Source organism: Cercospora kikuchii, assembly GCF_019650295.1.
Source record: "Cercospora kikuchii DNA, contig_00006, whole genome shotgun sequence".
Classification (NCBI taxonomy): Eukaryota; Fungi; Ascomycota; class Dothideomycetes; order Mycosphaerellales; family Mycosphaerellaceae; genus Cercospora; species Cercospora kikuchii.
The window spans coordinates 2,788,859-2,814,905 of NW_025408587.1; the positions used below are offsets into that span (position 1 = coordinate 2,788,859).

At 52.5% G+C, this 26,047-nt stretch overlaps 11 protein-coding genes across 12 annotated transcripts; 6 read left to right on the forward strand and 5 right to left on the reverse strand.

Annotated features, from left to right (window-relative positions):
• Window positions 1-174: 174 nt before the first annotated feature.
• CKM354_001001100 (uncharacterized protein) lies at window positions 175-676 on the forward strand (the record flags this gene model as incomplete). Its single annotated transcript, XM_044805457.1, has 2 exons — window positions 175-381; window positions 440-676. 2 exons carry the CDS (start codon window positions 175-177, stop codon window positions 674-676), a joined length of 444 nt encoding a protein of 147 aa, XP_044661392.1.
• Window positions 677-949: 273 nt separating this feature from the next.
• On the forward strand, window positions 950-1,744 carry CKM354_001001200 (uncharacterized protein; the record flags this gene model as incomplete). The annotated part of the gene is made up of 1 exon (XM_044805458.1): window positions 950-1,744. The coding sequence occupies one exon, from the start codon at window positions 950-952 to the stop codon at window positions 1,742-1,744; it is 795 nt and encodes a 264-aa protein (XP_044661393.1).
• A 186-nt stretch (window positions 1,745-1,930) lies between these two features.
• Window positions 1,931-3,322, reverse strand: CKM354_001001300 (uncharacterized protein; the record flags this gene model as incomplete). Its single annotated transcript, XM_044805459.1, has 1 exon — window positions 1,931-3,322. One exon carries the CDS (start codon window positions 3,320-3,322, stop codon window positions 1,931-1,933), a length of 1,392 nt encoding a protein of 463 aa, XP_044661394.1.
• A 334-nt stretch (window positions 3,323-3,656) lies between these two features.
• Window positions 3,657-4,676, forward strand: CKM354_001001400 (uncharacterized protein; the record flags this gene model as incomplete). Its single annotated transcript, XM_044805460.1, has 1 exon — window positions 3,657-4,676. The coding sequence occupies one exon, from the start codon at window positions 3,657-3,659 to the stop codon at window positions 4,674-4,676; it is 1,020 nt and encodes a 339-aa protein (XP_044661395.1).
• A 202-nt stretch (window positions 4,677-4,878) lies between these two features.
• On the reverse strand, window positions 4,879-5,856 carry CKM354_001001500 (uncharacterized protein; the record flags this gene model as incomplete). Its single annotated transcript, XM_044805461.1, has 1 exon — window positions 4,879-5,856. One exon carries the CDS (start codon window positions 5,854-5,856, stop codon window positions 4,879-4,881), a length of 978 nt encoding a protein of 325 aa, XP_044661396.1.
• Window positions 5,857-7,814: 1,958 nt separating this feature from the next.
• On the forward strand, window positions 7,815-9,644 carry CKM354_001001600 (uncharacterized protein; the record flags this gene model as incomplete). Its single annotated transcript, XM_044805462.1, has 1 exon — window positions 7,815-9,644. The coding sequence occupies one exon, from the start codon at window positions 7,815-7,817 to the stop codon at window positions 9,642-9,644; it is 1,830 nt and encodes a 609-aa protein (XP_044661397.1).
• A 575-nt stretch (window positions 9,645-10,219) lies between these two features.
• Window positions 10,220-12,495, reverse strand: CKM354_001001700 (uncharacterized protein; the record flags this gene model as incomplete). Its single annotated transcript, XM_044805463.1, has 2 exons — window positions 10,220-12,384; window positions 12,435-12,495. 2 exons carry the CDS (start codon window positions 12,493-12,495, stop codon window positions 10,220-10,222), a joined length of 2,226 nt encoding a protein of 741 aa, XP_044661398.1.
• Window positions 12,496-13,066: 571 nt separating this feature from the next.
• Window positions 13,067-14,014, forward strand: CKM354_001001800 (uncharacterized protein; the record flags this gene model as incomplete). The annotated part of the gene is made up of 1 exon (XM_044805464.1): window positions 13,067-14,014. The coding sequence occupies one exon, from the start codon at window positions 13,067-13,069 to the stop codon at window positions 14,012-14,014; it is 948 nt and encodes a 315-aa protein (XP_044661399.1).
• A 25-nt stretch (window positions 14,015-14,039) lies between these two features.
• CKM354_001001900 (uncharacterized protein) lies at window positions 14,040-15,209 on the reverse strand (the record flags this gene model as incomplete). The annotated part of the gene is made up of 1 exon (XM_044805465.1): window positions 14,040-15,209. The coding sequence occupies one exon, from the start codon at window positions 15,207-15,209 to the stop codon at window positions 14,040-14,042; it is 1,170 nt and encodes a 389-aa protein (XP_044661400.1).
• Window positions 15,210-22,958: 7,749 nt separating this feature from the next.
• Window positions 22,959-23,884, forward strand: CKM354_001002000 (uncharacterized protein; the record flags this gene model as incomplete). Its single annotated transcript, XM_044805466.1, has 3 exons — window positions 22,959-23,025; window positions 23,094-23,407; window positions 23,789-23,884. 3 exons carry the CDS (start codon window positions 22,959-22,961, stop codon window positions 23,882-23,884), a joined length of 477 nt encoding a protein of 158 aa, XP_044661401.1.
• Window positions 23,885-24,287: 403 nt separating this feature from the next.
• Window positions 24,288-25,789, reverse strand: CKM354_001002100 (uncharacterized protein; the record flags this gene model as incomplete). 2 transcript variants are annotated; one of them, XM_044805467.1, is made up of 4 exons in its annotated part: window positions 24,288-24,751; window positions 24,801-24,977; window positions 25,035-25,143; window positions 25,199-25,789. In XM_044805467.1, the coding sequence occupies 4 exons, from the start codon at window positions 25,787-25,789 to the stop codon at window positions 24,288-24,290; spliced, it is 1,341 nt and encodes a 446-aa protein (XP_044661402.1). The 2 variants fall into 2 exon arrangements, with proteins under 2 accessions (XP_044661402.1, XP_044661403.1); XM_044805468.1 differs by having other exon boundaries at window positions 24,288-24,757.
• Window positions 25,790-26,047: the final 258 nt, after the last annotated feature.

Sequence of the window (26,047 nt, forward strand, 5' to 3'; positions counted from 1 at the left end):
GATCGACCGGGTACAGCTAATGGAAGCCACTCCCGAGTTCCGGAGACTTTGCGAACGAGAGTGCTCTCAGACAGCCAGGCGTGCCCTACTCTTTACAACTGTCGAGTAGAGCTGGGCTTCATTCAATCGATCCAATCATTCTCACTTCGATCTCGTTAGAGCCAGAAAGCAGCCATGCCAGCCGACGCAAAGATTCAAGCTGCCACGCTCGACAAGTTCATCCAAGGCTGGAAGGAATGGACACCCGAGGGTATGATGGGAGCCATGGGCGAGGGCTACACGCAACGCACACTTCCGTTTTCGCTGGGGCATCCACCACGATCGAAGCCTGAGGTCGAGTTCATTCTCCCGAAGCTGATCGACACCGTCAAGAATTACAAGGTATTGTCCACCTCATCGCTCTAGACTCTCGTGGAGTCGATTGATTTACCATGATTAGCTCGACATAAAGCACATCGTCCACGATGCCGCGCAGGGAAAGGCGGTTATTTACGCAGTCTCGGCTGGAGACACACCATTCGGAGACTGGACGAACGAGTATGCAGTATTTCTCAAGTTTAGCGAGAACAGTGAAACGGTGCAAAGTGTGGAAGAGATGGTCGATTCGGCATTCATGAAAGACTTCATGCCAAAGTTGCAGAAACACCTGGTCGACCAAGGGCTAATGTCTCCATAATCTCGTGCAAACCACATCGTGTTAAATCTCCATACCAACATTCATGATAAATTTTCCTATACTCTATTTCATCAACAGCAAAGAGTAGTTCAAAACGTGATAGTATGTCCAACGTCGCGTGGTAGCATGAGAGGATTCGGCACTCGACAACCATCGCCGAACACCGGTCTGTACCGAATCACGAGATTTAAGGGACACTGTCAAGTACATTCTAATCTCGTCGATCGCATCGTTCCTGTGCCCTCTTCAACATTGGCTAGTACTGCCGAGACGATGGCAACGTACGCAATCCTGGGCGCAACTGGCAACTGTGGCACGGCACTTATCCAAAATCTTCTCGCGTCACCTTTGGGAGCCAAGATCAACGCATACTGTCGCAACAAAGTCAAGCTCATCCGCCTGGTCCCGGAGATACTGGACAGCAAATCAGTCGAAATCTTCGAGGGCAATATTCAAGACGTTGACCTTATCGCATCATGCATAAACAACACCGATGCCGTCTTCATGGTGGTCACAACAAACGACAACATACCCGGCTGTAGCCTCGGTCAAGATCAAGCAAAGAGCGTAATTGCCGCTTTGGAAAAGCTGAAGAAGGAATCACCACCGGGAATGAAGGTTCCGAGACTGATTCTGCTCTCTTCAGCCACAATCGACGATCATCTGGCCAGAAAAATGCCTTGGTGGTTCCGACCAGTGATGCTCACAGCAGCATCTCATGTCTACAAAGATCTGGAGATCACCGAAGAGTACCTCCGGTCTCAAAGTGATTGGGTTTCCACTGTATTCATCAAGCCCGGCGGCCTCTCCGTCGACATACAGCGTGGACACAAACTGAACTTCGACGATGAAGAGAGTTTCATCTCGTATCTTGATTTGGCAGCCGCGATGATTGAGGCAGCGGAAGACAGGGAGGGCATATATGACATGAAGAATGTCAGCGTGACCAATGCGAATGGAGCAGCGAAGTTTCCATCGGGAACTCCAAAGTGTATATTGATGGGGCTGCTGAGGCACTTCTTTCCTTTCCTGCATCCGTACCTGCCAAGTACCGGGCCGTCAGCCTAGTTTCGTAGGTGTACATAGAGCTGAGTTGTATTTACTGCTGACTACCGCGAGGGCGTCTGTAAAATCATGCGTTGCATCGACTGGATGGCCTGAGCACGAATGAAGCATGGGAAACTTGTAAATATGAGATGAGATACCATTTCACCATGCCAGAACAACTTATCACGAACAGCCCTCCACGATAGATCACGCCTCATCAGGCATCAGCTTCCACATGGGATCGTAACCCGCGCCGAAGACCCATTTTTGGTCAACTGGAACCTCCAAGGTCGAATCATAAGCCATTTGCGCTACCTTGAGCCACAAGTCTCCACGGACAGGGAATCTTTCCGGATCTTCTCCCTCGAAAGGCTTAGCCACAGACTCCCCGTTCTTTATCGCCCTCACAAATTTGGCAACGTGACCATCATCGTGAGCTTTGTTGATAGCTTGATACAAGTCCATCCAGTTCATTCCAGCGCTGTGAGTAGGCTTGTAGTCAGTCAAGAAGCTCAACTTCAGAAGTGCTGCTCCACTGGCAGCGAACCAGACCAGATCCATCCGAGCTTTCCATTCTACAAGTCGGACTTTGTCTTCCAATTTGATCCAGTCTTGCTGTGCGAACACAGATAAAAAGATCGAACTGGTGACGTTGTGCATGTGGAAAAAGTCGATCTTTCTCTGCTTGCCTGCTCGCTGTGCGGTCGCAGAGATGTATGCATTGCAACTGATCATCTCTGCAACGCTTCTCTCCAATCCCGATGGCGGGACCCTGTACGCTGCTGCCAATCGTGCGATTTCTTGGAAAGCACGCTTCATCACGCCTTCCCGCACTCTGACTGGACCCATCTGTGGCTGAGCAGCATTTTTGATGGTTTCGTCCTCTCGGACTGTATGAAAACACTCCTTCAAGGTCATTCGAGGCTCTGCAGATGCACGGCCGTGGCGTTCTGCATCGAGCAAGAATTGAGGAATACCGGCAGAATCGTGCGAAGCGGCTTGGGCCAGGGCTTCAGCGACAATCGAGGGTTGTTCGAATTCGACACCTAGTCCGAGATGGATGATGGGATGGAAAGCTCCCTCGTATAGTTGAGCCAGCATGAGCTCGGCATTCTCTGTCTTTGAAAAACAATACTCTGTGATGACCTCTCTCCATCCCTTGGCATCAATCTCCCGTTCGAAGAATGCGAGGAAAGTAGTGTAGTCGTGGATGTTGCCAATACGAGAGCGGAACTCTGACGCATCATACAACTTTGCGACCAGTTCCTCTTCGAGAGGTGGCATCGCTCGTTGCACTTCAAGTCCATCGTCATAAGCTCTCTGTAGCTCGCTCGAACTTCCACCCAGTGCAAGAGTGGTCAGAACAGCATGAGCCATATGATTGTGGCCACCCACGTCTCTCCAAAACATGTGGTATTCATCGTGATTCTTCTGTAACAAGCAATTTGCAGTTTCTAGGCTGCCGTCGGGATTGTCAAACAGCCTTGCAATGCCTGGATTAGGCACGCGAAGATCGATTCGTGAAGCTGAAGTTTTTGTCGACTGCAAGGACGTCGCGCCGTTTTGCACGGCTTGCACAATTGTTGCGGTGGCCGTCATTGTGGGAAATGTTTATGACGGTCGAGATTGGGTGGTGAATCGTTCTTATTCGGTCAAAGCCCTCTAAAGAGGCAATAGATTGATCGAACGGGGAGGGTGTGAACTTGCCCTACTGGACTACGCGCGACTGAACTACCCCGAAGCCAAGCCGTGATCTTCAATTGTCGTCCGTAGTTCTAGTGCATATATGAATGGCATGTCCCCGAGAGCGGGCTTCGGACCTGCGATTAGCGACAGTCTCTATCACAACATTGTGGCCGAGTATGAAGAATAAATGTTCCAATCGCCGGTGTAAGTGACTCACAATCATTTCTATCAGTACTCGATTCACAACATGTCGTCCACTATCACACTAACTGAGTCGCCGGCCACTAAAATGGACGCTCCGTTTGCCACAACAGACACAGACACCAAGTTCTGGCAAGACTACATCTCCTTCCGTCCATCTCCCAGCGAAGACTTCTTCCAGCTCATCAACGAATACCATGACATCCATGGCAATACTGGCCGCGGGATCGCCCACGATGTTGGCACTGGTCCCGGAAATATCGCCACACGCCTCGCCAATTACTACATTCGAGTCGTAGGATCTGATGTGAATGCCAAAGCCTTGGCCGCTGCCCCAACACTGACCTCCGAGCCCACGCTCTCGCGGATGACATTCGTCCAAAGTCCAGCAGAACAACTGAGTAGCGGCGTCGTGCCTGAAGAAGTCGGCAACGGAAAGACAGACCTCGTTGTCGTTAGCGAATGCATGCCGCTTTTAGACCGAGTGAAGAGTATCGAAGCATTTCGTACGCTATTGCGTCCTTCCGGCACGCTCGCCATCTACTTCTACGGGAGACCTTTGTTTGCCGACGGTGGGGACCGAACGGAATTGAACGACCTATACGACTCCATAGCCACCCGAATCTGCACATTCCTGCTTCCTTTCATTGGGTCGCCCGCTGAGGCGTTCCATCTTCGCGCCGCCGAAACGATGGGAAGCTGGATGGATAACATCGGATTCGATGCGCGGGAGTGGGAGTCTGTCCAGCGGTACAAGTGGAACAGCAACGTAGACTTGCTCTTCAACAGCCGGTCGGGCTACGACTTTGAATTGAAGAGGGTCGATCGCAGAGGAGAAGGGGAGACTACCACCGAGAAAATCGACTCCCAACACTGGCAGCATGAGTGGGATGTGGAGGATATTGCTAACTATCTTGCGTCTGTGTATCCCAACTACCGTGAGAAGGCTGGACAGCGGTACTCGGACATTGAGACGATGCTGTCTGAGTTGAAGAAGGCGATGGGAGGAAAACGAAAGGTCACTTTCCCGGTTAGTTTGATTCTGGCAACAAAGAAGGGGAACTAGATTGCCGATAGGATTTCTAGATGGATAGAGAACAGTCATCGCTGTCAGCAGCAACGAATGCCTCTGTGCGAGTAATCCCTGCTCGTGTACCAGTGATTCGCTTACATCAACGACTAAGTTCTTTACAACTCCCGATTTGCTTTAAGGTACTTGAAATTGTATGACGACCCAAGTATTCTATCTGCATCACTCGTCGCGCCGGTCATGCCTTGAAATTCTCCATCACGCCCGGTGAAATCTTCTCCAACCTCTCACTCAGTTCCTTCCACAACTTGTCCTCCACATCTCCATTCTTCGTGACCACCTTGTCAGGCTCAGCGACAACGCAGTCACTCAAATACCTCCCATGCGTATGCCGATCACCGTTGCCGCCATGGAACAGCGTACGACTGCCCTCCTCCGTAGTCCTCGCCAGGACCGTCTTCATTATGGAGAATATCCAAGATGACTGCTCTCTCGCCAGGTCGGAATGGCAGAAACCTGGATCTACAGCGTTTATGGTTACGGGAAAGACCTGCTGTGGCGATTGCTTTCCAATACTGCGGACAGCAAAGATCTCCAACATTTTGCTGAGTGGATATTGCTGATCCCGATATTCGGTGCACATTTCCCGATCGCCGATTGTCTCGATGAGCTTGCCCTCCAGAGCTAAGTCTTTCTGCGGAAACGAGCTATGTGCGTGAGCACCAGAGCTGGTTATGGCAAGCGTGGGACGGATGGAGAAGAGATTCGCAGTTTCCTTCATCTTGGGTAGGACCAGACCCGCCAGCAGAAAGGTCGAGATATAGTTCACGGTGATTGATTCTTCGAGTCCCTCCGCCAGATGGTACTCTTTCCGCACCACGCCTGCATTTGCGATAAACACGTCGAGCCGGTCGAGAGTCTTAGTTACCCGTTTGGCAAATTGCTTCACGCTATCGAAACTGGTCATGTCCAGCTCCCATACTTCGATGACATCTTTGCCACATTTCGTTGCTGTCTCGATGTCGGCTTTGGCAGCTTCACCTTTGGAGATGGATCGCACGGCAATGATGAGTCTGCCGGCACCAAGACGAGCGAAATGCTTCGCTGCCTCTTTGCCGAGTCCAGTATTGGAGCCTGTGATGATCACGGTTCTTCCAGTTTGAGGCTGTTCTGGGTAGGGCAACTTTGCCAGTAACTGAGAGTAGATGAAGCCCATTGTGATGTGGAAGCTAGTGGCAGGATGCTAGAAGATTGTAGTTGCTGAGCTGCAAACGTGCAGCGACAAACGCAACCACACAACGCAAGTTCGAAGGATGCAATAGTCCGTCAACGGTGTCACCTTCTCCGCGTCGATCGGGTGTCTCTGTGCCACCACAGAAGCGAGATCCCCCAATCTTTGCCACCGGGGCTCGGACTTCGCGCCGGTGAAGCGAGTGTGGCACATACATTACCGAAGTCCGTTTCGGCCGATCTGCAGTGTTTCAACTCCTAATGCTCTCAAGATTCTTGTCGAAAGAGGTCCTCGGGTTTAGTTTCACAGTCCGAATGGAGAACGTTGTATCTGAACTCGTGTCGGACGAACGCATGACTTCAAGTCGACTTATGGACAAAATCTGATGAACAAAATCTGATGAACAAAATCTGATGAACAAAATCCGATACCACTGGCCGTCTTTGCCATCAACTATCAATTCAATACCGCGAAGAAGCTCTCATTGTACGCCAAGATCAACAACGGAACAGATCTGGGCGGGCTGGCTCACAGATGATTGATGCTTGAAACGAGGCTTGATCGTCTTGCGAGCCATCGAAGGATCGAATACCAATCATTTGCATTTTGAAAGGAGTAGGGACAAACGCAACTTTCTCGAACGATTTCGATAATGCAGAGTGTTAGGTATACCAAATCTTTTTCGACTATCAGAGGAGGTGTAATCTTTCCAATCAATTGTGAATGCCTTTCCCATAATCAAGCAAGCTGGCAGTAGAGCCAAGTGACATTACCATCTAGGGCCGAATATGCCAATCGCATTTCCCTTACCGAAGGATGTAATCAATACCGTACTTCGAGACGACTTTCATTGCCATTCTCTACCACTACTGCAGCACCATCCGCCAAGAATGTCCGTCTAAGCATGCCAAGCAAGCTCCCTCCTCTTGGCTTGACGACTTGCGTTCAAGACAAATTGTCACCAACATCAGCAGTACAGAGTCATACATTCTCCATGTCGTCGTACGTTTTCAGTCGACCAGGACATCTTGACCGTGAAGAACTGCTGTTCGGTGCTCGCATGATGGCATCTTTCCAGGACTGGCTGCGATCGACTACTTGAAACTGATTACGTCGTCGGACTACGCAGCCTCTGAGCCAATTCGGACAGGCACTCCGCCACCGGTCGAGACAACCAAATATCCGCCTGAACAGTACAGTACCAAGTTACCGGCTGCACGGTGCTCGGTCCAAAATTCTTCAGGCCTGGCCCTCATGGCCTGCAGTCCCGCACTCGCAGACCTCGAGGCTCAAACTCGGTCTAAATCCGAACATGCCGGATATGTCGGCTGACATGCGCTGACTACACAAAATATGACTACTGATTGTGGTAATTCTTCTACTCCAATCGGAGCGCTCCAGAGCATTACAAGGCTGCTTTTCGTCATCTCGGCCAAAGGCAGCGCGAAGATCTGACTATGCGGTCGACAGACCACGTAGGCACTCCACTTTCCACAAAGACTCGAAGCGTGGCGCCATTGTGATACACTCCGAGAGCGGACGCTGTTCGCGGATATGCTGCAGAACAGACGATGATCAGAAAAGAATTCTGCAGTTACCGCCAGGCTACGTTGCTCCGAGATCTCGGCCGACACGACCACTTTTCCGACGCAACAAAGCCAAAACATCGATCGACGTTTTCCCATCTTATCTGATGCTGTTCAGCCACGGGTGCGACGACATGCCCTGTCACAGCACCACGCGTGAGCGTACACTAGTCTGCGGCTTGGTAGTCTTGAATTGCGCGGCTCCCATGATGCTACTCCACAAGCCTCTTTGGGCTTCACCAAGAAATCGCCGAAATATGATGGCCTGGCATTTTATATGATCCCAGAGACAGCTCCTTGCGGCTCGAGAAGAGGTCAACGTCAACGCCCCCTCTCCCATCTCCGATCATCTCAATTATGCGGTCCAACGCACGTTTCGCCCTTGTCTCTGGGCTTGTCGCAGCGACGGAAGCATCTCCACTAACTACTCGAGCAACGAATGGCACTTCGCTCGCCAATGTCTGCACAGTCGCCAACGTCCAGGCCACCCTTCCATCAAACGGGACTCTACTTGGCATCGATCTGGTTCCAAGTGCGGTAACAGCCAGCGCGGTATACAATGCCACAACCGGCGGTGGCATGATGAAACGACAGGCAGGCGGAAGCAGCAGCAGCAGCACAGAGACTTTCACGTATTGCAATGTCACGGTGACTTACGCTCACACTGGCAAAGACGACAAAGTGGTTGTGAAGTACGCTTTCCCACAGCCGTCCGACTTCAAGAACCGTTTCTATGTCGCTGGCGGTGGTGGCTACAGTCTGTCGAGCGATGCTACTGGTGGCCTCACGTACGGTGCGGTCGGTGGCGCAACAGACGCGGGGTATGATGCATTCGACTACTCCTTCGATGAGGTTGTCCTCTATGGCAACGGGTCGATCAATTGGGACGCCACATATGCTTTCGGGTACACCGCGCTGGGCGAGATGACCAAAGTTGGGAAATACATCACGAAAGGCTTCTACGGAATGGATGAGGACGACAAAGTCTACACATACTACGAGGGCTGCTCGGATGGAGGACGCGAGGGTATGAGTCAAGTCCAGCGATGGGGCGAGGAGTACGACGGTGCCATCACCGGTGCGCCAGCCTTCCGGTTCTCCCATCAGCAAATCAATCATATTGTTCCAGCAACCATTGAGCACACTATGGGCTATTATCCACCGCCTTGTGCTCTCCAGAAGATCGTCAACGCCACCATCGCCGCATGCGACCCTCTGGATGGACGTACTGATGGAGTAATTTCTCGAACGGATCTCTGCAAGCTGAACTTCAACTTGAGCTCACTCATCGGCGAGAGCTACTATTGCGCAGCCACGACCAGTTCTTCTCTGGGATTCGGCTTTGGCAGGAGGATGGCAAAACGACAGATGGCTGGCAGCCAGACGAGCAGCACGCCAGAGCAGAATGGCACAATCACTGCTCAAGATGTTGCAGTCGCACAGGGCGTCTATGATGGTCTACACAACTCTGCTGGCGAGCAGGCGTATCTTTCATGGCAGATTGGATCTGACCTCGGCGATGCCGAGCCTACGTATGACAACACTACTGACTCGTGGACTTTGAACATCCCTTCCACTGGCGGCTCATGGGTGACCAAGTTTATTCAGTTGCTGGACATCGACAACCTCTCCGACCTCGATGGCGTCACATACGACACTCTAGTGGAATGGATGGACATTGGCCTGAATAGATACGTCGACAGCCTTCAGACCACTCTCCCAGACCTTACACCTTTCCAACAGGCCGGCGGTAAACTACTTCACTACCATGGCGAGTCCGACAACTCCGTCCCGGCTGCGTCTTCGGTCCACTACTGGCAATCCGTTCGCAACATTATGTATGCCAACCTGACGGACGCAGAGGCTCAAGAAGCTCTTTCAGACTGGTATCAGTTCTACTTGATCCCTGGCGCTGCTCACTGCAGCGCGAACACCCTGCAGCCTGGCCCTTACCCGCAAGACAATATGCAGACGATGATCGATTGGGTCGAGAACGGTATCAAGCCTACCCGTCTCAACGCCACTGTTGCTTCTGGCACATACGAAGGAGAAATCCAGGAGCTCTGCCAGTGGCCGACTCGGCCTTTGTGGAGTGGCAATAGCAGCACCTTTGACTGTGTCACTGATGCTGAAAGCATCGATAGTTGGACGTATGAGTTCACAGCTTTCAAGATGCCTGTTTACTAGAGCATACACACGGGCTTGATTCATGGGAAGTAAAACATTGGTGCGAGGAGTTAATTTGAGGTGGGATAAGCAGTTCTTTCTCGGAGCGATCGAATTGCTTCCGGCCGTTCAGTCTGGCGTCGGCCGAAATGATGTCTCTTGAACTGCTCTGAAGACTGAGTCAACGATCCATTGTGCTCTGAAAAGAGCCGAGTACGAATCGAGATTACTTACAAGAGATCTTGACGACGAACAACGACCTACTGTCAATAGCTTCAAGTCCGTGGTATCAATGTGTATTGGCATCGATATATGATTGGTGGACATATTGGTCGAGACCTCGGCGCCAGCCATTCCTAGTCGATTTCTATTGCTGCCTGGAAAATCAGCAGATGTAAATCTTCCATATGTATCTCTGTCTCCGGTTCAGATCTTGTCGCGACTGCTCATTGCTAGGTGGCAGGTACAGCGCGAGGTAGATAATGGCATATACAGGTCCCCAATGTATCAGCATCCGTATATCGCCTCAACCAGCGTGGCGCGTCATGCTGTACAGAATGTGATGAAGATGGTCGTCGTCTGATTCTTCTAGCTTCTTATACAAGAAACGCAACTCTCATCTTCAAGGTGCTCTCTGGCCAACTTCGCCCGAACATCAACCCTTGGACATATGCATCGCCTACCAATCCAAAGGTATTGGGATGACTTGTAGGTCGTAGCACAAGCGGAACAGGGACGCCAGAGAACAAGAAGATCATATCTCCCCCACGGCTCTCGGAAGGGACAAATGCGATCCGTTTGTCCATGGTCGTTGCCATGACCCTGTCCAAGTCAAGGTCGTGGCTATGAGGAGCACGGTAGCAAAACGAGATAAGATCGGTGAGCATCTGTGGTGCGTCCACTTCAATGCCTTCCGAACTGGGCGTCGATGCGACAGTCCGGTCTGCGGCAGCTCTCAGACAGTCTATGTACTTATCACCTCGAGATTCGTTGATAATACTCTCTTGGTCAGGGACCCAGGGAATACGACTCTCTGCCCGCATGACCATGCCGACGAAAGGTTTCCACGACGCGTAGGTGGCTTGATCACTAAAGGCAAATCGGAGACACCGGATGTACCATGGAAACAGCTGCGTTTCTGCGTACTCGGCCGCCTGTTCCGGAGACAGACGCCCTAGTTGGTCTTGGATATGCTGCTCGCGCGGATGCGCGGGGAACTGCGAGTCTGGAAGACAGTGAGCGATGCTGGTCACGGGGACCCCGTGGAGGCCCAATCGCCACCATTGAGCATCATCATATGTTACCACGAGCTCCGAAGTGCGACTTGCGCAGTACGAGCGAGCGTCGTGCATATAGTACACGCCGGTGAAGGGGTCCTGCCACTGGCTGACTTGAACTGTTGAGAAGCCGCTTTTGCGTTCCCATGAGACTCGCCCTTCCTTGGACAGATGATTGAAGTCGGCGGCCCAAGACGGTCGATTCATCGGTCTTGAACATCCGGAAAGTCTAGCCAAGCACAGAGCCTCATACGGCCTCGCGCCGAGAGCAGGCTTGCTTGTCAGGTAGCTCGCAGCAACATTGGCCCACAGTTTCGCCATTGGTGTTCTGTAATCGGGGAGCAATGGCACAGTTCCCACGGTGATGTCGCTGACCATCGAAAGGATGCCGTAGATGCGATCTCTCGGTTCCGTACTGTCGAAATTCCGGGTAGCCTCAAGAATTGTTGGAAGACCACCGCCAGCATCCGGTTTTGCACAACCATAAACCACGTTCGAAAACAAGGTCGCTTGGCGGACAGCACACATACGTGGACACTCCGCGATGTACCTCCAGTCCAGCGCGTGTTTTATCGTCGACGCGGCGTTGAATTTACTTTCCAGCGGGATTTTGTGGCTGCCGCAATGGAATGCTGCCTCCCGTGCCAGAGCAGCTTCTTGCAAGACCCATATCCGTCCAAACCATGGCCGGGCGAACAGTGCGATCACCGAATTCAGGGCCAACAGAAAGCATGTTTCGTCATCTGCCGTGAGAGAGGTCGACACACATTGGCACGGGCAGGTCAAGTTACATGGCTGCGATACAACGCCGCCAAAGTCAACTGGTCTCCCGGCCTTGTGTGCTCTGCCTGTTCCGATACTGCTCAAAAGCAGTCCTCTGAGCTCCAGCGGAATCTGATTGATTTCCGGATGCCACAGATTCTTGCGCAATGGGGCCTCCGCATGGCTCCTTTGCCGGAGTTCGCGCAACGCTCCAGAGAAGGCATTTTGCAGCTTCGTGATGCACTGGGGGTCGAAGACCTCGTCCGGTCCTGGGACATTGGTGACGTGCAGTCGATTCTCCACGGCGAAACTGCTGAGGAACTGCATCATCCAGAATGCGAGCCCGCTCATATCGCAGCCTTCGTCGGCCTCACCGACCCAGATCAACACCTTGCTTGCCTGTCGATAGATGTCCCCCATCAGCGTCACCTGGTGGCTCTTCTCGTCGCCGTCTGTCTGGTTGATGCAGATGCTGTCCGCCCAAAGGCGTCGCGTCCCCGTCCGATCTCGGAACCGCCGCAACGCTCTGTCAACCGAGATCGTGATTTGAAGCCGCCCACTTGGCAACTCAATGGTGCTAGGGAGGACATTCGAGCCCCACACGTACGAGATGGCATCGTAGCAGACGTTGGTGTCCAGTGGGGCAACCTTGAGCTTACCGGTCAATCCATCTGTGGCCTCGCCTGGCGCAAGCTCCAGTACGCGTATCTGGCGGCCCCTGACTGGCACCTCCTTCTATGTGCTCATGGCTTCTCGTTGGCTCTTGATGGACGGAGGAGATCAATGTGGCTGGCATGAGAGGCCAAGAACTGAGGCGGGGTCAGCTGAGTCATTCTTTACTATCTCTATGTTCAAATCCTTTCGAAACAAGGTGCTGCCATGGATTGAGCGCCACTTCGTATTGAGTTCACAGCTTTCAAGATGCCCGTGTACTAGACGCCTTCTTCGCTGGAATTTTTGCAGATGTACGCGGTGGAACTCGGGAACAAGTCAAATCTGTCCTGATGGGGTCGTTGCGATATCCGCTACTTGAACTGGCCTCGTGGCATCGAATTCCTTCACTAAACAGAGTCAACGACATATCTTGTCTCGTATGGAGATGTATCTCGCTGATTAAAAGCTGAATATCAGGCAACTTTCCACCTCGGAGGGAATGCCGAGAACAACGACCTTCTGCCAACAGCTTCCGTTTAATGAGAACAGAGGTAAAGTGGCATCCGAATATAATTGGTCAAACTGTTGATCGAGACCTCGGCGCCAGCCATTGCTGATCGACATCTGTTGCTGCCTATAAAATGAATAGCTTCAACCTCTCCAAATGTATACATAGTTGTAGCAGTTTCACATTTTCTCGTCAGCGTAATTGCCACACCACATACCAGCAGGTTGTAACCAACCATCAGCATGCAAGACGGCTCTGAAAGCGAGCAGATCGGCTTTACTCTCCAGCGACTTGATCTGTCCAGCGACTTGACCGCAAGCCGGCGAGAGAGCATAGATAACGCTCTACGGCACTTCCGGCGTACAGTGTTGGACCAAAACCTCCTGGCGTTACGAATCCTCGTAGAAGCAGCCCAGCAAGAAGTACAAGCCTTGTCTCCAGGCCTTTCAAATGAGCAGATCGAAGAAGCTTTAGAATATCACTTCGAATGCGAATATCAGATCACATACTCAACTGCAAAAAGCTTGTTAGAAGGTTCAGCAGACGATATGATCGCTGTATTCTGCCTGGAAGGCGTCGATCACGATCCAGTCGATCTGAGCGCTCGGGACCATTGGTGGGCTTCGCTTTGGAACGTGATGAAGAGTAGCCAGCAGCATATCGAACCCTTCCCAACTGGCTTACCCCAAGATATGAAGTATTTGACAACCCTCGTCAGCGGCATAACCGGCGGTGGTCTACCATATTGGCGAGAAATGCAGCATCCGGACTTCTTCAAGAAGGTGGACGTCAGGTTGCTTGAGTCTCCTGTGGATCATCGAAAGAGAATCTGCATTCCCTCGCTTGGTAATTGGCAAGATGTAGCAGCTTTTCAAAGTAAAGATGTATTGGATCCTAACAACGCTGTTGGATACACCTGGGCGATAGAAGATTGGGACATCAGTGTTGCTTCCAACATGTCGAGCTGGCCTGAGAAGTTTTCAGATGGGACTTTCGTACTGTACTGTTGTCGTCAGCAGGAAACTGAGGACAGTCATTTGGTGAAGACTTGGGACTGGCGGTATGGTTTCCAGCGTGGTATCTTTAGTTCTGAGCTCTTCGAAAGCGTGGAGGAGTATCTGGCGTGGTACGCGCATTGGGACGAGCAGACTGAAGGGAACACAGAAAGCGTGCTGTTCTCGCTGTGGTAGTGTTCTGCAATGAGCAGAGCCTAGTCTACGCTACGCCATTGTAGACTAGAAGATTTGGGCTTCCCTTCGGATCAGTAATAACATCTCTCGTAGCCAACTCCTTAATACGATCACAAAGCACAACACCAAACGTCGGGCCTTCCACACCAATCAAGTATGCGCCCAGACCTGCAACCTGAGGCGCGGCCTCGCTCGTACCAGACGTGACGCGCGTACCAGTATTCGAAAGATGACTCGGTGACTCAACAGCAGCTCCAGGCGCGAACAAATCGATAGCAGAGCCCCAGTTGGAGAAGAACGCTCGTCCATCTGTGGCATTCGAGCAAGCGATATTGCAAGCGCCCTCAGCAGTGCCCGGCGAGTAAAGACTCGCATCATCATTGCTATTCCCAGCAGCGACAACAACGAAAATGCCCGCTTGAACCATAGCTTCCACAGCATCGTTCATGATCTCTGAGCGAAAAGTGCCAAGTGAAAGGTTAGCTACTGCACGTCCGATGCGATTCTTCGATTGTGCGTCATTGATCGTCCATTCCAGTCCAGAGAGAATATCAGCAGTTGTGCCGCCGAGACTACCAATGACTTTGACGTTAATGATTGTCGCATCTTTAGCGACTCCCCATCTGCGTCCTGCAGCTAAGCCAGCGACAGAGGTTCCATGGCCGTCGAGGTCCTCTGGCGTTTGATCGGAAGAGAAATTGGCGCCGTGATAGGCTCTGCCTTCGAAATCTTCGTGCGCGATGTTGACACCAGTGTCGAAGATGTAAATGAAAGTCCCCTTGCCAGGCTCAGCTTGATATTTGTACTCTGTCGTACCAAGAACACGGCTGCTGATACGTGCCAAATTGTAAGGTGCATTTTGTTGTGTCACGATTGGTGCTTGATTAAGCCACGTTTTGTTATTGGCGTGAAACCTGGTGACGATTCCCTGCGACTGTAGACTTTCCAGAACAGACTCCGACGTTGAGATGGAAAAACCGTGGAAACCATCGAACTCATACGTGCGGTCTGGAGTGATCGGCTGCGCGGAGCGCAAGAAGCTATTGGCCTGTGCGAAAACATCCGCCACCGCGGCGTCTTTGCTCACTTGGACGATCCATTCCTGTTTCTCTGTGCTGGCGGACTCTTGTTTCCGGACGACTGCTGCCGAAACAGAGCCAGCAATCAGTGCGGCAACGGCTGTATAGAACCTCATGTTGAAAGTGCCTCGGAAGGAATCTGGTACCCGATGCAGCACTCGTGCAGATTTGTGCCATGTGGAAAGCGTTGACTTATAGCAGCTGTGATCGTCGCTACCAAGACGTGATCTTTCGTGAGGAAGGTTACATCGTGCCAAGGCCTGGTATCAAGAACGCCTTCGGTTACAGATGGCGAGCGACTTGGCGCATCAAGCTAGGTGGAAAATAGAAGGTCAAGTCTTGCGATGCAGATCCAAAGTCTTGAAATACGAGGTACGTCAGCGGCTAGACATCTTCAGTGTTAGTAGGGTCCTGTCACAAGTATGTTGCGATAAGTCTCGTTAGGCCATTGTGGAATATGCAAGGTGATCAGCGAACTCAGACACCAGAAAATTCCAATTGGCTGGAGTGGCGAGATGAAGCAAGTATATCTGCAGTGTGCTTCCAAAGCATATGTGATGCCAGGCCTGTTCGACAAAGGTGGTTTCTCGTTGTAGAGTGATCTTTTTACGTACACTGTAGTCAATGTTACATGACCATACAGTAACGTGCAACCTACCATATTTCTCAGCATTTCGTTATGAAGCGAAGCTGTACGAAGTTCTTGGTGAACGCCTCCCAGTATGCAATTTTCCAGGCCCGACACGAGATAGGACCGCGGTGTATATCACGAGGATACCCGAAGCAGCGATCTGGCCAAAGCTGTTGTTATTTATTGGCTATCATCTTTTGGATGGGTCGAGAAACGATACCACAGTATTGGTTCGCGGGCGCATGGTTTCTGTAACGTCGCAATTGTATTCCAGTCTCCAGAAACGTAGTCAATGCTTTCGAGCTCTCTTCGGACACGATTTATGAGGCCCGGTGTGTCGGAGACAATAATGCACGGTGTTGCATGGGAAGAGGGTGGATCACGGTGCCCCGGAGGGTCATCGCATCCATCGTAGCCATCTTGTCTTCGTGCAAGTCGTCCCTTTCGCTGAACTGAACGCTGCTCTCTCGCAAAGGCCAATCCGGAGAGTGGCCGTAAAGCCGGCATGTTCTGTTGACCTCTGACTAGAAAGCACTGGAGATTGATTGGAACATACAGAGCGAAAGCGTCCTTGCTGCCCAGTGTATGCCTGCGTATGGTGTTAACGTTGAGTCTCTGTCATGGCTTTCGCGACTTCCAGGTACAAGACCGTTGCGAAGATGGAAGTAGGCTTGCTGACAAGGCTGACTGCATTTCCTACAACGGAAAATACATAAGAAACGATCGACGGCCGTCTCGGGTGAATGTGAAGCGTGGCAGTGGTCTCCTTCCGCGCTTTCAATTTGATTCGTTCAAGTCGCTCAGCCACCTGTCCTACGCTTATCAATCCGTACGCCCTGCCGCCGAGGCGCCTATCACTTAGACTGCGCATCATGAGCAGTGATCCAAAGGTCTGATCATCGCTGTCGACGAACCCCCGTGAGGAGAGTATAGCCTGTGAGCCTGGATCTCGTATAAATGATACGAGCCGACAAGACAATGCCATCGCTGCCGATCATCTTCGGAGGATGAGGCTCAATGGCAGCGACGTCTAGACATCACGGTGGATGGCATTGGCGTAGAAGTGAATTGCTTCATGCCAATCATGTTGAGATGACGGAGCAGGAGGAGGAGCAACAAAGGTGGTGTTTGAGGCACGGCCCGAGGTCTTGGCGGCGGGCCGATGGTTGTGTCACAACACACGATCATCACCAGGTGAGCGAAAAAGATCGTGCGGCATACTCTAAGGACGATCCATCCAACCTGTTGAAGCATACTCAGCGACGACTGAAGACGAGCGAGAAGAGGAGGATGGCGGAACCTCCGGGAGACGGAGAGTATATCACCGTGCGCCCAAAACGAGTAGCATCGCACGGCACCATCAACTACCGGAGCCTGCATCGAGGCACGCACACCCTGAATGCGACAAAGTCTGGGGCAGCGGGAGAAAAGAGCTTGGACGTAGTAGAAGAGGGCAGGGATAGTATACAACAAACGACGGCGGCGGCTGGTGACAATACACCACAGAGACAAATGCTAGCACAGATGAAGCAAGCGGAAGAGCGAGCAAAACAAGCGGAAGAGCGAGCAAAACAGGCAGAAGAACGAGCCAAGCAGGCGGAAGGGCGAACCAAGGAGGCAGAAAAGCGAGCGGAACAGGCAGGAAAACGAGCAGCACAGGCGGAAGAGAAATTGAAACAGCTGGAGGAAATAGTCGCGAAGGTACCAACAATCGAACAAATTACAACTATAATACAAGAGCAAGTAGCAGTGAGCATTCAGCAGCAAGTAGCAGCGAGCATTCAGGAACAACTGGCTAACGTAGCCGTACCTACTAATGGAAGTCGCTCGTATGCGGAAGTAGCCCGCACACCCCCAGACAGTCAACCTAGCAACATCCGCAGTCTCACGATGAGCACAACTCCATCAGCTTTTACAAACTCCCTCTACTGCACGATCGACATCTCGAGAGCCGACGAGGCCGAGAAAGCGAGGACCCACCCCGGCGCGGTCAGGGAGTGTATAGAGAGAGAGATGCGAGGAGTCGAAGGACGAGAACGGTGGCGCTGTGTGGCAGTTACCAAGGACCCACGCAACGCCGACCGAATCCGCGTAGCTTGCAGAAGTGAGGGCGAGTTGGCACAGGTTAAAGAGGCGATGTTGAAGACCGCAGCCGCGACACCGGGAAGCCGCGTGCTACGGGACCAGCTCCACCCAATCAAGGTCGACAATGCTAACCGCACGGCCGTGATCACCGAGACGGGGGACCTCCGACCGGGAGTGATTGAGATGCTAGAAAAGGAGAACGAGACCAAAATCGCCAAGATTGTATGGATCAGCCGAAAAGAAAGTATGAAGGCATATGGGTCGATGATAGTCTACCTAACCCGAGGCAACGACGCAGCACGCCTGTTACAAGAACAGTACTTCCACGTAGCAGGAGAATCGGCATACACCCGGGTTTGTGAACCGCGCCGACGACCAATGCAGTGCTATAGGTGCCAGGAGATAGGCCACATCGCACATACGTGCAACAAACCACAGAGGTGTGCTAAGTGCGCGCAAGAAGGTCACCGCCACACCGAATGCGACTCCGAGGGTTTGGTTCCAAAGTGCATCCCATGTGGTGGACCCCACGAATCGTACAGCAAGAACTGTCGAATACTGTATCCTCCTCCTGTCGCTAATGCCTAGCCCCTTGAAGGTCCTTTCACTAAATGTCGGCAAGCGGCGAGTGGTGCAACATAGCGTAATGAATGATACAGACCTCGAGGACTTCGGAGTCATCGCATTATCGGAACCTTGCTCGTTTGTGAGAGAGGGCAAGGTGTTGACCGCGCCGCTAGGCCATCCACACTGGACCAAGATGATACCTACGGAAACGCGCGAAGGCAGACGGGTAATTGGAAGTATGCTCTGGATCCGGAAGGGGATAGAGAGTGAGCCAGTCCCGGTGCCCTCTCCCGATATTACCGCAGCGCTGCTGCATCTACCCGATCGGTCGGTGTTCATCGCATCGGTCTACGTGGTGCCAGCCAACCCGCAAGCACTCGCGGAGACGATACAGCTCCTGCGGCAAAGCGTGGACACTGCAAGGAGACGGGTAACGAGGGAAAGAATGGATATACTTCTAACTGGCGACTTCAACCAACATGACCAGCTATGGGGTGGGGACGACATCTCACCTGCCCGACAAGGAGAGGCAGACGGACTCGTGGACTTTATGAACGACTCTGCGCTACGCAGTCTCCTACCGAGGGGTACCAAGACGTGGCAGAATGGCAAGCACGAAAGCACCATCGATCTGGTGCTCGCCTCCGAGGAACTGGCCGCCGCGCTCGTCCGGTGTAGGATTTATGGGACAGAGCACGGATCGGACCACCACGCGATCGAGACCACCATTAATGTCGACATGCCAGAGCATATAGTCCAGCCACGACTGCTACTCAAGAATGCACCCTGGAAGGAGATTTGTGCGAAGATTACTAGTACACTCCAGCCATTGGCCGTAAACATATACGGGCATGTACTAGTGGATGTACAGACGCAGGCCGACCAACTCATGAGTGCGGTACTTGCAGCAGTCCACGCACTTACTCCTGTCGCGAAACCGTCGCCGTATGCTAAAAGGTGGTGGACACACGACCTTACTAAGCTTCGTCAGATCTATACCCGTTGGAGGAACAGGGCAAGGAGCTATCGCAGGGCGGGCACCTATAGCGAACAACTCGAGAAACAGACACGGATCGCTTCTAAGGAATACCATGATGCCGTCCGTCAGCAGCAGAGGAGGCATTGGGAAGAATTCTTGGACGACACTAACAACATCTGGCAGGCGGCGAAGTATATGAAGGCCGATACCAGCCTAGGCTCCTCCCAGATCCCGCCCCTTACGAGGAGGGATGGGTCGATTACAAGTGGTAAGGGAGAGCAGGCGACCGAGTTGCTATCAACATTCTTTCCACCCCTTCCGCCCGTGATCGAGGACGAAGGGCAGCGAAAGCAGAGGAGGCCAGTCCATATGCCTCCGCTCACTATGGACGAAGTTGAACGGAGCGTGTTCGCAGCGCAGTCGTGGAAAGCAGCAGGAGAGGATGGGCTGCCGGCGGTAGTGTGGAAACGGGTATGGCCGGCCGTAAAGGAGAGGGTTCTAACACTCTTTCGAACGTCGCTAAGGGAGGGTATACTGCCGGCCCAATGGAAGACAGCCAAAATCATTCCACTAAAGAAACCTAACAAGAGCGACTATACAGCTGCGAAGGCATGGCGACCTATTTCGTTGCTCGCTACGCTTGGCAAAGCGCTTGAAGCAGTAGTAGCTGAAAGGATATCACATGCGGTCGAAACCGCAGGCCTCCTACCAACAAACCACTTCGGAGCTCGGAAGAGACGATCGGCAGTACAGGCGATCCTCCTGTTGCAGGAACACATCTACAAGGCATGGCGTAACAGGAGGGTGCTCAGCCTGATCAGCTTCGACGTGAAAGGTGCATATAATGGAGTGTGTAAGGAAAGACTACTGCAGCGACTCCAAGCAAGGGGCATCCCCGCAACGCTAGTCAAATGGATCGATTCCTTCTGCTCGGACCGGTCGGCTACAATCGTAGTTAATGGCCAGGCATCGGAGCGACAAGCGCTACAGCAAGCAGGATTGCCGCAGGGGTCGCCACTATCACCAGTCCTGTTCCTCTTTTTTAATGCGGACCTAGTCCAGCGCAAGATCGATAGCAATGGCGGTGCTATAGCATTTGTCGACGACTACACAGCGTGGGTCACAGGCCCCTCTGCAGAGGCAAACCAAGGCAGGATCCAGGCGGTTGTCGACCAAGCGATAGAGTGGGAACAAAGAAGCGGTGCCACCTTTGAAGGCGACAAGACAGCCTTTATCCACTTTACGCGAATACCGTGCCGAAGTAGCGTCCGACCAGTTCTGGTCAAGGGACAAGAGGTGGAGCCGGTGACCAGCACAAAGATCCTAGGAGTGGTCGTGGACTCGGAACTTCGATTCCAACAGCATATCGCACGAGCGGCCACTGCAGGTCTTACTGCTGCAATGGCACTGAAACGACTGCGAGGGCTGTCACCATCTACCGCCCGCAGGCTGTTCGAAACAATGGTGGCGCCAGTAGTCGACTACGCATCGCCGGTGTGGATGTACAAGTGTAAAGGGCGACTTGCGGCTGCAGTAAATCGAGTACAAAGAATCGGAGCACAGGCAGTCACGGGCTGCTTCCGCACAGTAGCAAGAGAAGTGGCCGAAGCAGAGGCAAGCATGCGCACAGTCCAGCAACGACACGCAGCCAAAGCCGCGAGCACATGGGTCGATATCCTCTCGCTGCCTACGACCAATCCGCTGTCGAAACTCAGGGTTATACCGACCCGGAGGTTCCGCTCCCCGCTGCAACAGATGTCAACTACCTACAAGGTATCGACAAGAGGTATGGAGAGCATCGCGCCATACACAGTAGCACCGTGGCACCGGCGACTAGCAGCAGATGCGAAGGAAACGACAGAGGAAGCGGTGAACGCTGCCAAACAGAGCGCAGGTATCTGTGTCGCAACAAGCTCCTCGGCGAGGAACAACATTGTCGGCGCAGGAGTCGCAATACAAGACACCGAACGGGGAGAGCCCCCATCCACCGTCGTCTCGACTACAGTATCAGCAAGGACGGAGCACAACCCGTACACGGCGGCCTTGATAGCGTTGGCAGAAGGCCTTGCACAAATACCCCTATCTACCGTCTCGCGGAATATATATCTCTTCTCAGACAACCGAGCAGCACTACAGGCAGTATGCCGGCCTAGACAGCAGTCAGGACAGGAAACCATACAACAAATCTATAAGAGCGCGTGGGCCCTGCAGGGCCACAATACTGTCCGGTTGGCGTGGTGTCCCACTCCAGAGTTTGAGCTTGGCCAAAAAGCAAAAGAGGCGGCGAAAGCTGCAACGGAGCCAGGTCAAATACCACAGTCGACCCGGCCAGCAGCTAGATCGACTGCTATTAGCCACTTGAAAGCAGAAACGAGGAAAAGACGGCAGCCGATCGAAGGCGTAGGAAAGCATATACGACGAATCGACACCGCGATACCTGGTCCACATACACGGATGGTATACGATCGCCTCGGAAGCAAACAAGCGAGCGTGTTGGCACAGCTCCGGACCGGAATGTCACGACTGAATGGTTACCTTCACCGGATAGGAGCTGCAGAATCAGACCTGTGCGCATGCACGCAAGCAACTGAAACCGTCGAGCATTTCTTATTCCGGTGCCGTCTGTGGGATGATCTCCGACTACAGATGCTACAACATACAGACACTATGAGGGGCAACCTCTCCTTTTTTCTCGGAGGAAAGGCAGCATCAGACAACGAGAAGTGGAAACCGGCAATAGACGCAGTCCTGGCGACGATCCAGTTCGCTATGGCTACAGGCCGTCTCGAGAGCTCATCGTACCAACCTTCCCCTAGCCAGGTGACGGCCAACCGAGACACATAGAGGACACAACGCCACCAACCTTACACCTACTACTACTAACCGTTTCCCCCAACGCACCCTCGTACTATTAACAAGACACGCTTCACTCGCTGAAGATGGGACAGTGAACACTTGGAGGAGCGACTTCAAGAGAGCTTGTGCACACTAACCTAGTACGAGTTTCCGGCAACATAGGACAGAAGGAGCAGGAGAACTGAGATAGGACAAACCGAATGGGCTATTTGGAGTTCAGGAAAATTTCCGGAAGCAATGTGATGACGTAATATCCGTAGTGTGCCCTTTAGGTGCTTAGCGCCGGGCGGAATAAACTCCATCCATCCATCCATTCGATCATCACCAGTCTTCCACTTCACCAGCACTGCGCCAACCGCGACGAGCATCATCAAATGACTTTTCTTCATCTGGGGCAGGGACACACTGTACACCTGTCACTCTGACACATTCTTTGCTCTCCGACGCTTGTGATGGTGCGGAGGTCAATTCCAGGAAATTATGGAGATTCACTGGTCCAGTACTGTGCCACCGGATATGAAAGACCCAGAATGACGATGCCCAGCAACTGTGCCGGAGCCTGGCAATGCACGTCGGCGACATTCCTGGTCTTTCCTCTCATCCAATGACATTCAACAATTCGTTGCCCTCTGAGATCTTGATACTTCTCACTCTCACAGCCGCCTATCAGAACCATCTTGCAGACTTGCAGAATGATGGATTAGAACTCAGTCTCAGCTTTTTTCTGCCTCTTCGCCGTGAGCATGAATGCAGCGATCGATACGAGATTCTACGCAGGACCACAATGGCAGCATCTCGCGCCTCTGGACTGTTTGTACAGCACCGTCCAGCGCATTGTCCTACAGGTCCTTGAGTTATGTCATCGCGTACCGGAGCCTCCAGTATCCTTCAATGCAGATAGGAAGGAGGATCAAGCTCCTGCGACTTCCTCTTTGCGCTTCGCGGGAGATCTGACTGGACCCAGTGTCTTGTTACTGATTACCGCCGCCGCAATCGCAGCACTCGCAACGTTCCTCTCGCCAGAAAATGGCATCTGGGTCAAAGCATGCGTCACTAATGCCGTGATTTGCTGGCTATCTGGCAAATTCCGCTTCACTCGAGAATCAGAACCAGCGGAACCCGATCTTACTGCAAGCTCCGCCCAACAATCACCAGTTGCGGACCACGAGAATTTGACTCTGCATGCTCAGATTGCGGTCAGCCTTGCGTTCATATCTCTCGCGAATATACTTCTATGGTGTCTGGCTGTAGGGCTCAGTATGGACCTCCGCTGTTGGGTATACTTTGCCACGAGCAACGCAATTCTTGGCACTTTCGCAGTGTTATTCCGCAAAAGACCACTGCCGCCACCGGGAGCATTGGGTCATGTATTCCTCGGCGTCGTTGAATCGCTGTTCCTGCTTCCGGCATGGTTCTTCAAGTATCCAGACCTGGCCAGAGCCGCCGCGGCAAAAGCATCGAAGCAGGAAGGTACATTGGATGGCTCCCAATTCTTGGCCATCCTCTTCTTGAGTTTCGCTATTGAATCATGTCTCTGGCGAAAGATTCATGGATAAAGCAATTCGTATTGGGCGAAGCTCGTCCCGGCGACAAGTTTTCTGCTCCTTGCTGGCCTCGTCTACATTTTGGGGCCACACAATTTCGCGGCTCCAACTTCACGGCGCCTGGGGTAGTATTTGTGCGAAGTACTGGGCTGGAGTCCCAATCCTGCGCGTTATTGGCAGGGAAACCATCACCCTCCGCCTCCGTTTGCACAGCGAGTGGACCACGACTTGACATGAGCTTTCCTCTGGTCCCGTTCACTCCGAAGCATATGTCGATGTGCTATAGACGAATGATCGATGAAAGCCTTGAATCGACACCCGGAAGACATGCGACATCCGAAACCGGGACGTGAGATATGAGCCGGAAGCAGACACGACCCAGAGCGCGCTATCTCGAAAAGGATGTGCTCGAGAGGGAATAGGAATCACTTAAAACTTTCAATCTGCTTGAAAGAAACCGCGATCTATGACACTTGGCATTCTCCAACCAGCTACAAAGATTCTCTTGCGTTACAGGCAGCGCCCTACTTCCTCAGCCGAAGATGCCATTGTAAGCCATCAAATTTGGCGAGCCCGCTCCTGGTCGCCCAACGATCCCAGGTGTAGCCAACTCCATAATGAAATTACACATGCGCCTGGAATCGAACTGCCCGTTCACAAGCACAGCGAAGTATGCCGCCAGGCCGGACACCGCGGGTGCTGCAAAGCTCGTTCCTGTCCATGGTACTGCCACTCCGGGCCCAGTGTGGAGATACGAGGTGATGTTCTCGCCTGGAGCGAACACGTTCAAAGCAGGACCAAAGTTCGATCCACCACCCTGGAGGAGGAACCTCTCATCATTGATATTAGTACCGCCTACTGTGCAGACTTCCTCCGCATTTGCTGGCGAAATCTGCCTCGCGTCGATGTTGTCGTTCCCTGCTGCTGCAACGATGATAAGGCCATCTTTGCCAGCTGCATTCACGGCGGCGTTGAATTGTGCGTTGGAGGGGCCGCCTGCGTCTAGTTAGCGCGGGTTGAGATTGCGTGGAAGATGTACGCTTACCAAGGGACAGATTGAGAACAGAAAGTCCGCGGAGTCCAGTGCGGAACATGTCGCGATAAGCCCAGTCGATGCCAGCTAAGAACCACGAAAGCTGGCCCTGGTTGTTTCTGTTAAGGACCTTGATATTGACGGCTTCCGCCAACTTTGCGACCCCAAACTGGCCGGACATGATCGTGCCTGTAAACAATCAGCTTAACTGAAGCAGCTTGGCATATGTGATGGCCATTAACTTACCTGCCACATGTGTTCCGTGACCAAATTCATCCCAGATGGGCTCACCTGGCACAAAATTGGCACCGTGAAAGGCTCGACCTCCGAAATCAGGTTGTCGGATCTCAATTCCCTGGGCACCGGGTACGTCAGCAATAGTTGTGCAGTCTTGCTCGATGAGCACATACCGAGTCCATGATATACACTACCGAACCTTGTCCAGCGGATGCATGGAATGAGTAGTCTGTACTGCCTGGTGGACGATTGGAAAGACGGGCAAGGTGCCATTCAGCACCGGATTGTGTGAACACGTTTTGCTGCGCTGCAGCTTGAAAGTCACCTTCTCCACTACTGAGATCGGCTGGCGATTGTGAAGAGTGCGTGCCCCATGTTCCAGTAGGTTCTGCTGCCCATTCTGCCGATGCGGCCTGTCTTTTCCAAGAGTCTTCAGCAGGAACACCGTCTGCACCCGTCATCCAAACATCAGGTTCGTAGGCCAGAACGTCGGGGAGAGTGGCGAGGACCCGGATCAGAGATTCATTGGCCTCGACGACAAAGCCCTTGTAGTCCTGGTTGATGTCATATTGCAAGACGGCCTCGAGAGGCTGTGCTAGTCGGAGGAGATCTGTGGCTGCTGCAAGCACTCTCTCTATGTCGGAAGTGCCTCGTACTTGGACGATCCAGCGGTCTGGAACAACTTCATTTGCTTGGCGAGGTTGTAGACTTGGAGCAGCAAGTGCTGCCGGGAGAGTCGCGAGCAGAAGGGTAAAGAAGCGCATGGCGATGTGTTGTGGAGAGTTTTTTTTGCTGTTTTTGCCAACTGACAAAGCCGCAGTGACTTATTTCGAACGATTGAGATCAGTGTACTTATATGTCCTCCAGGAACAATGAAGGAAACACAGTCGTGCAAATGAACTCCACTACCTCAGAGCAGCACAGCGGACTTCTCGAATCAACGCTGCCATGGACAGATCATCAGTTTTATTGCCACATTCTGTCGATACCCAAGATACATAGCCTGGTCTTATGCTGCCACG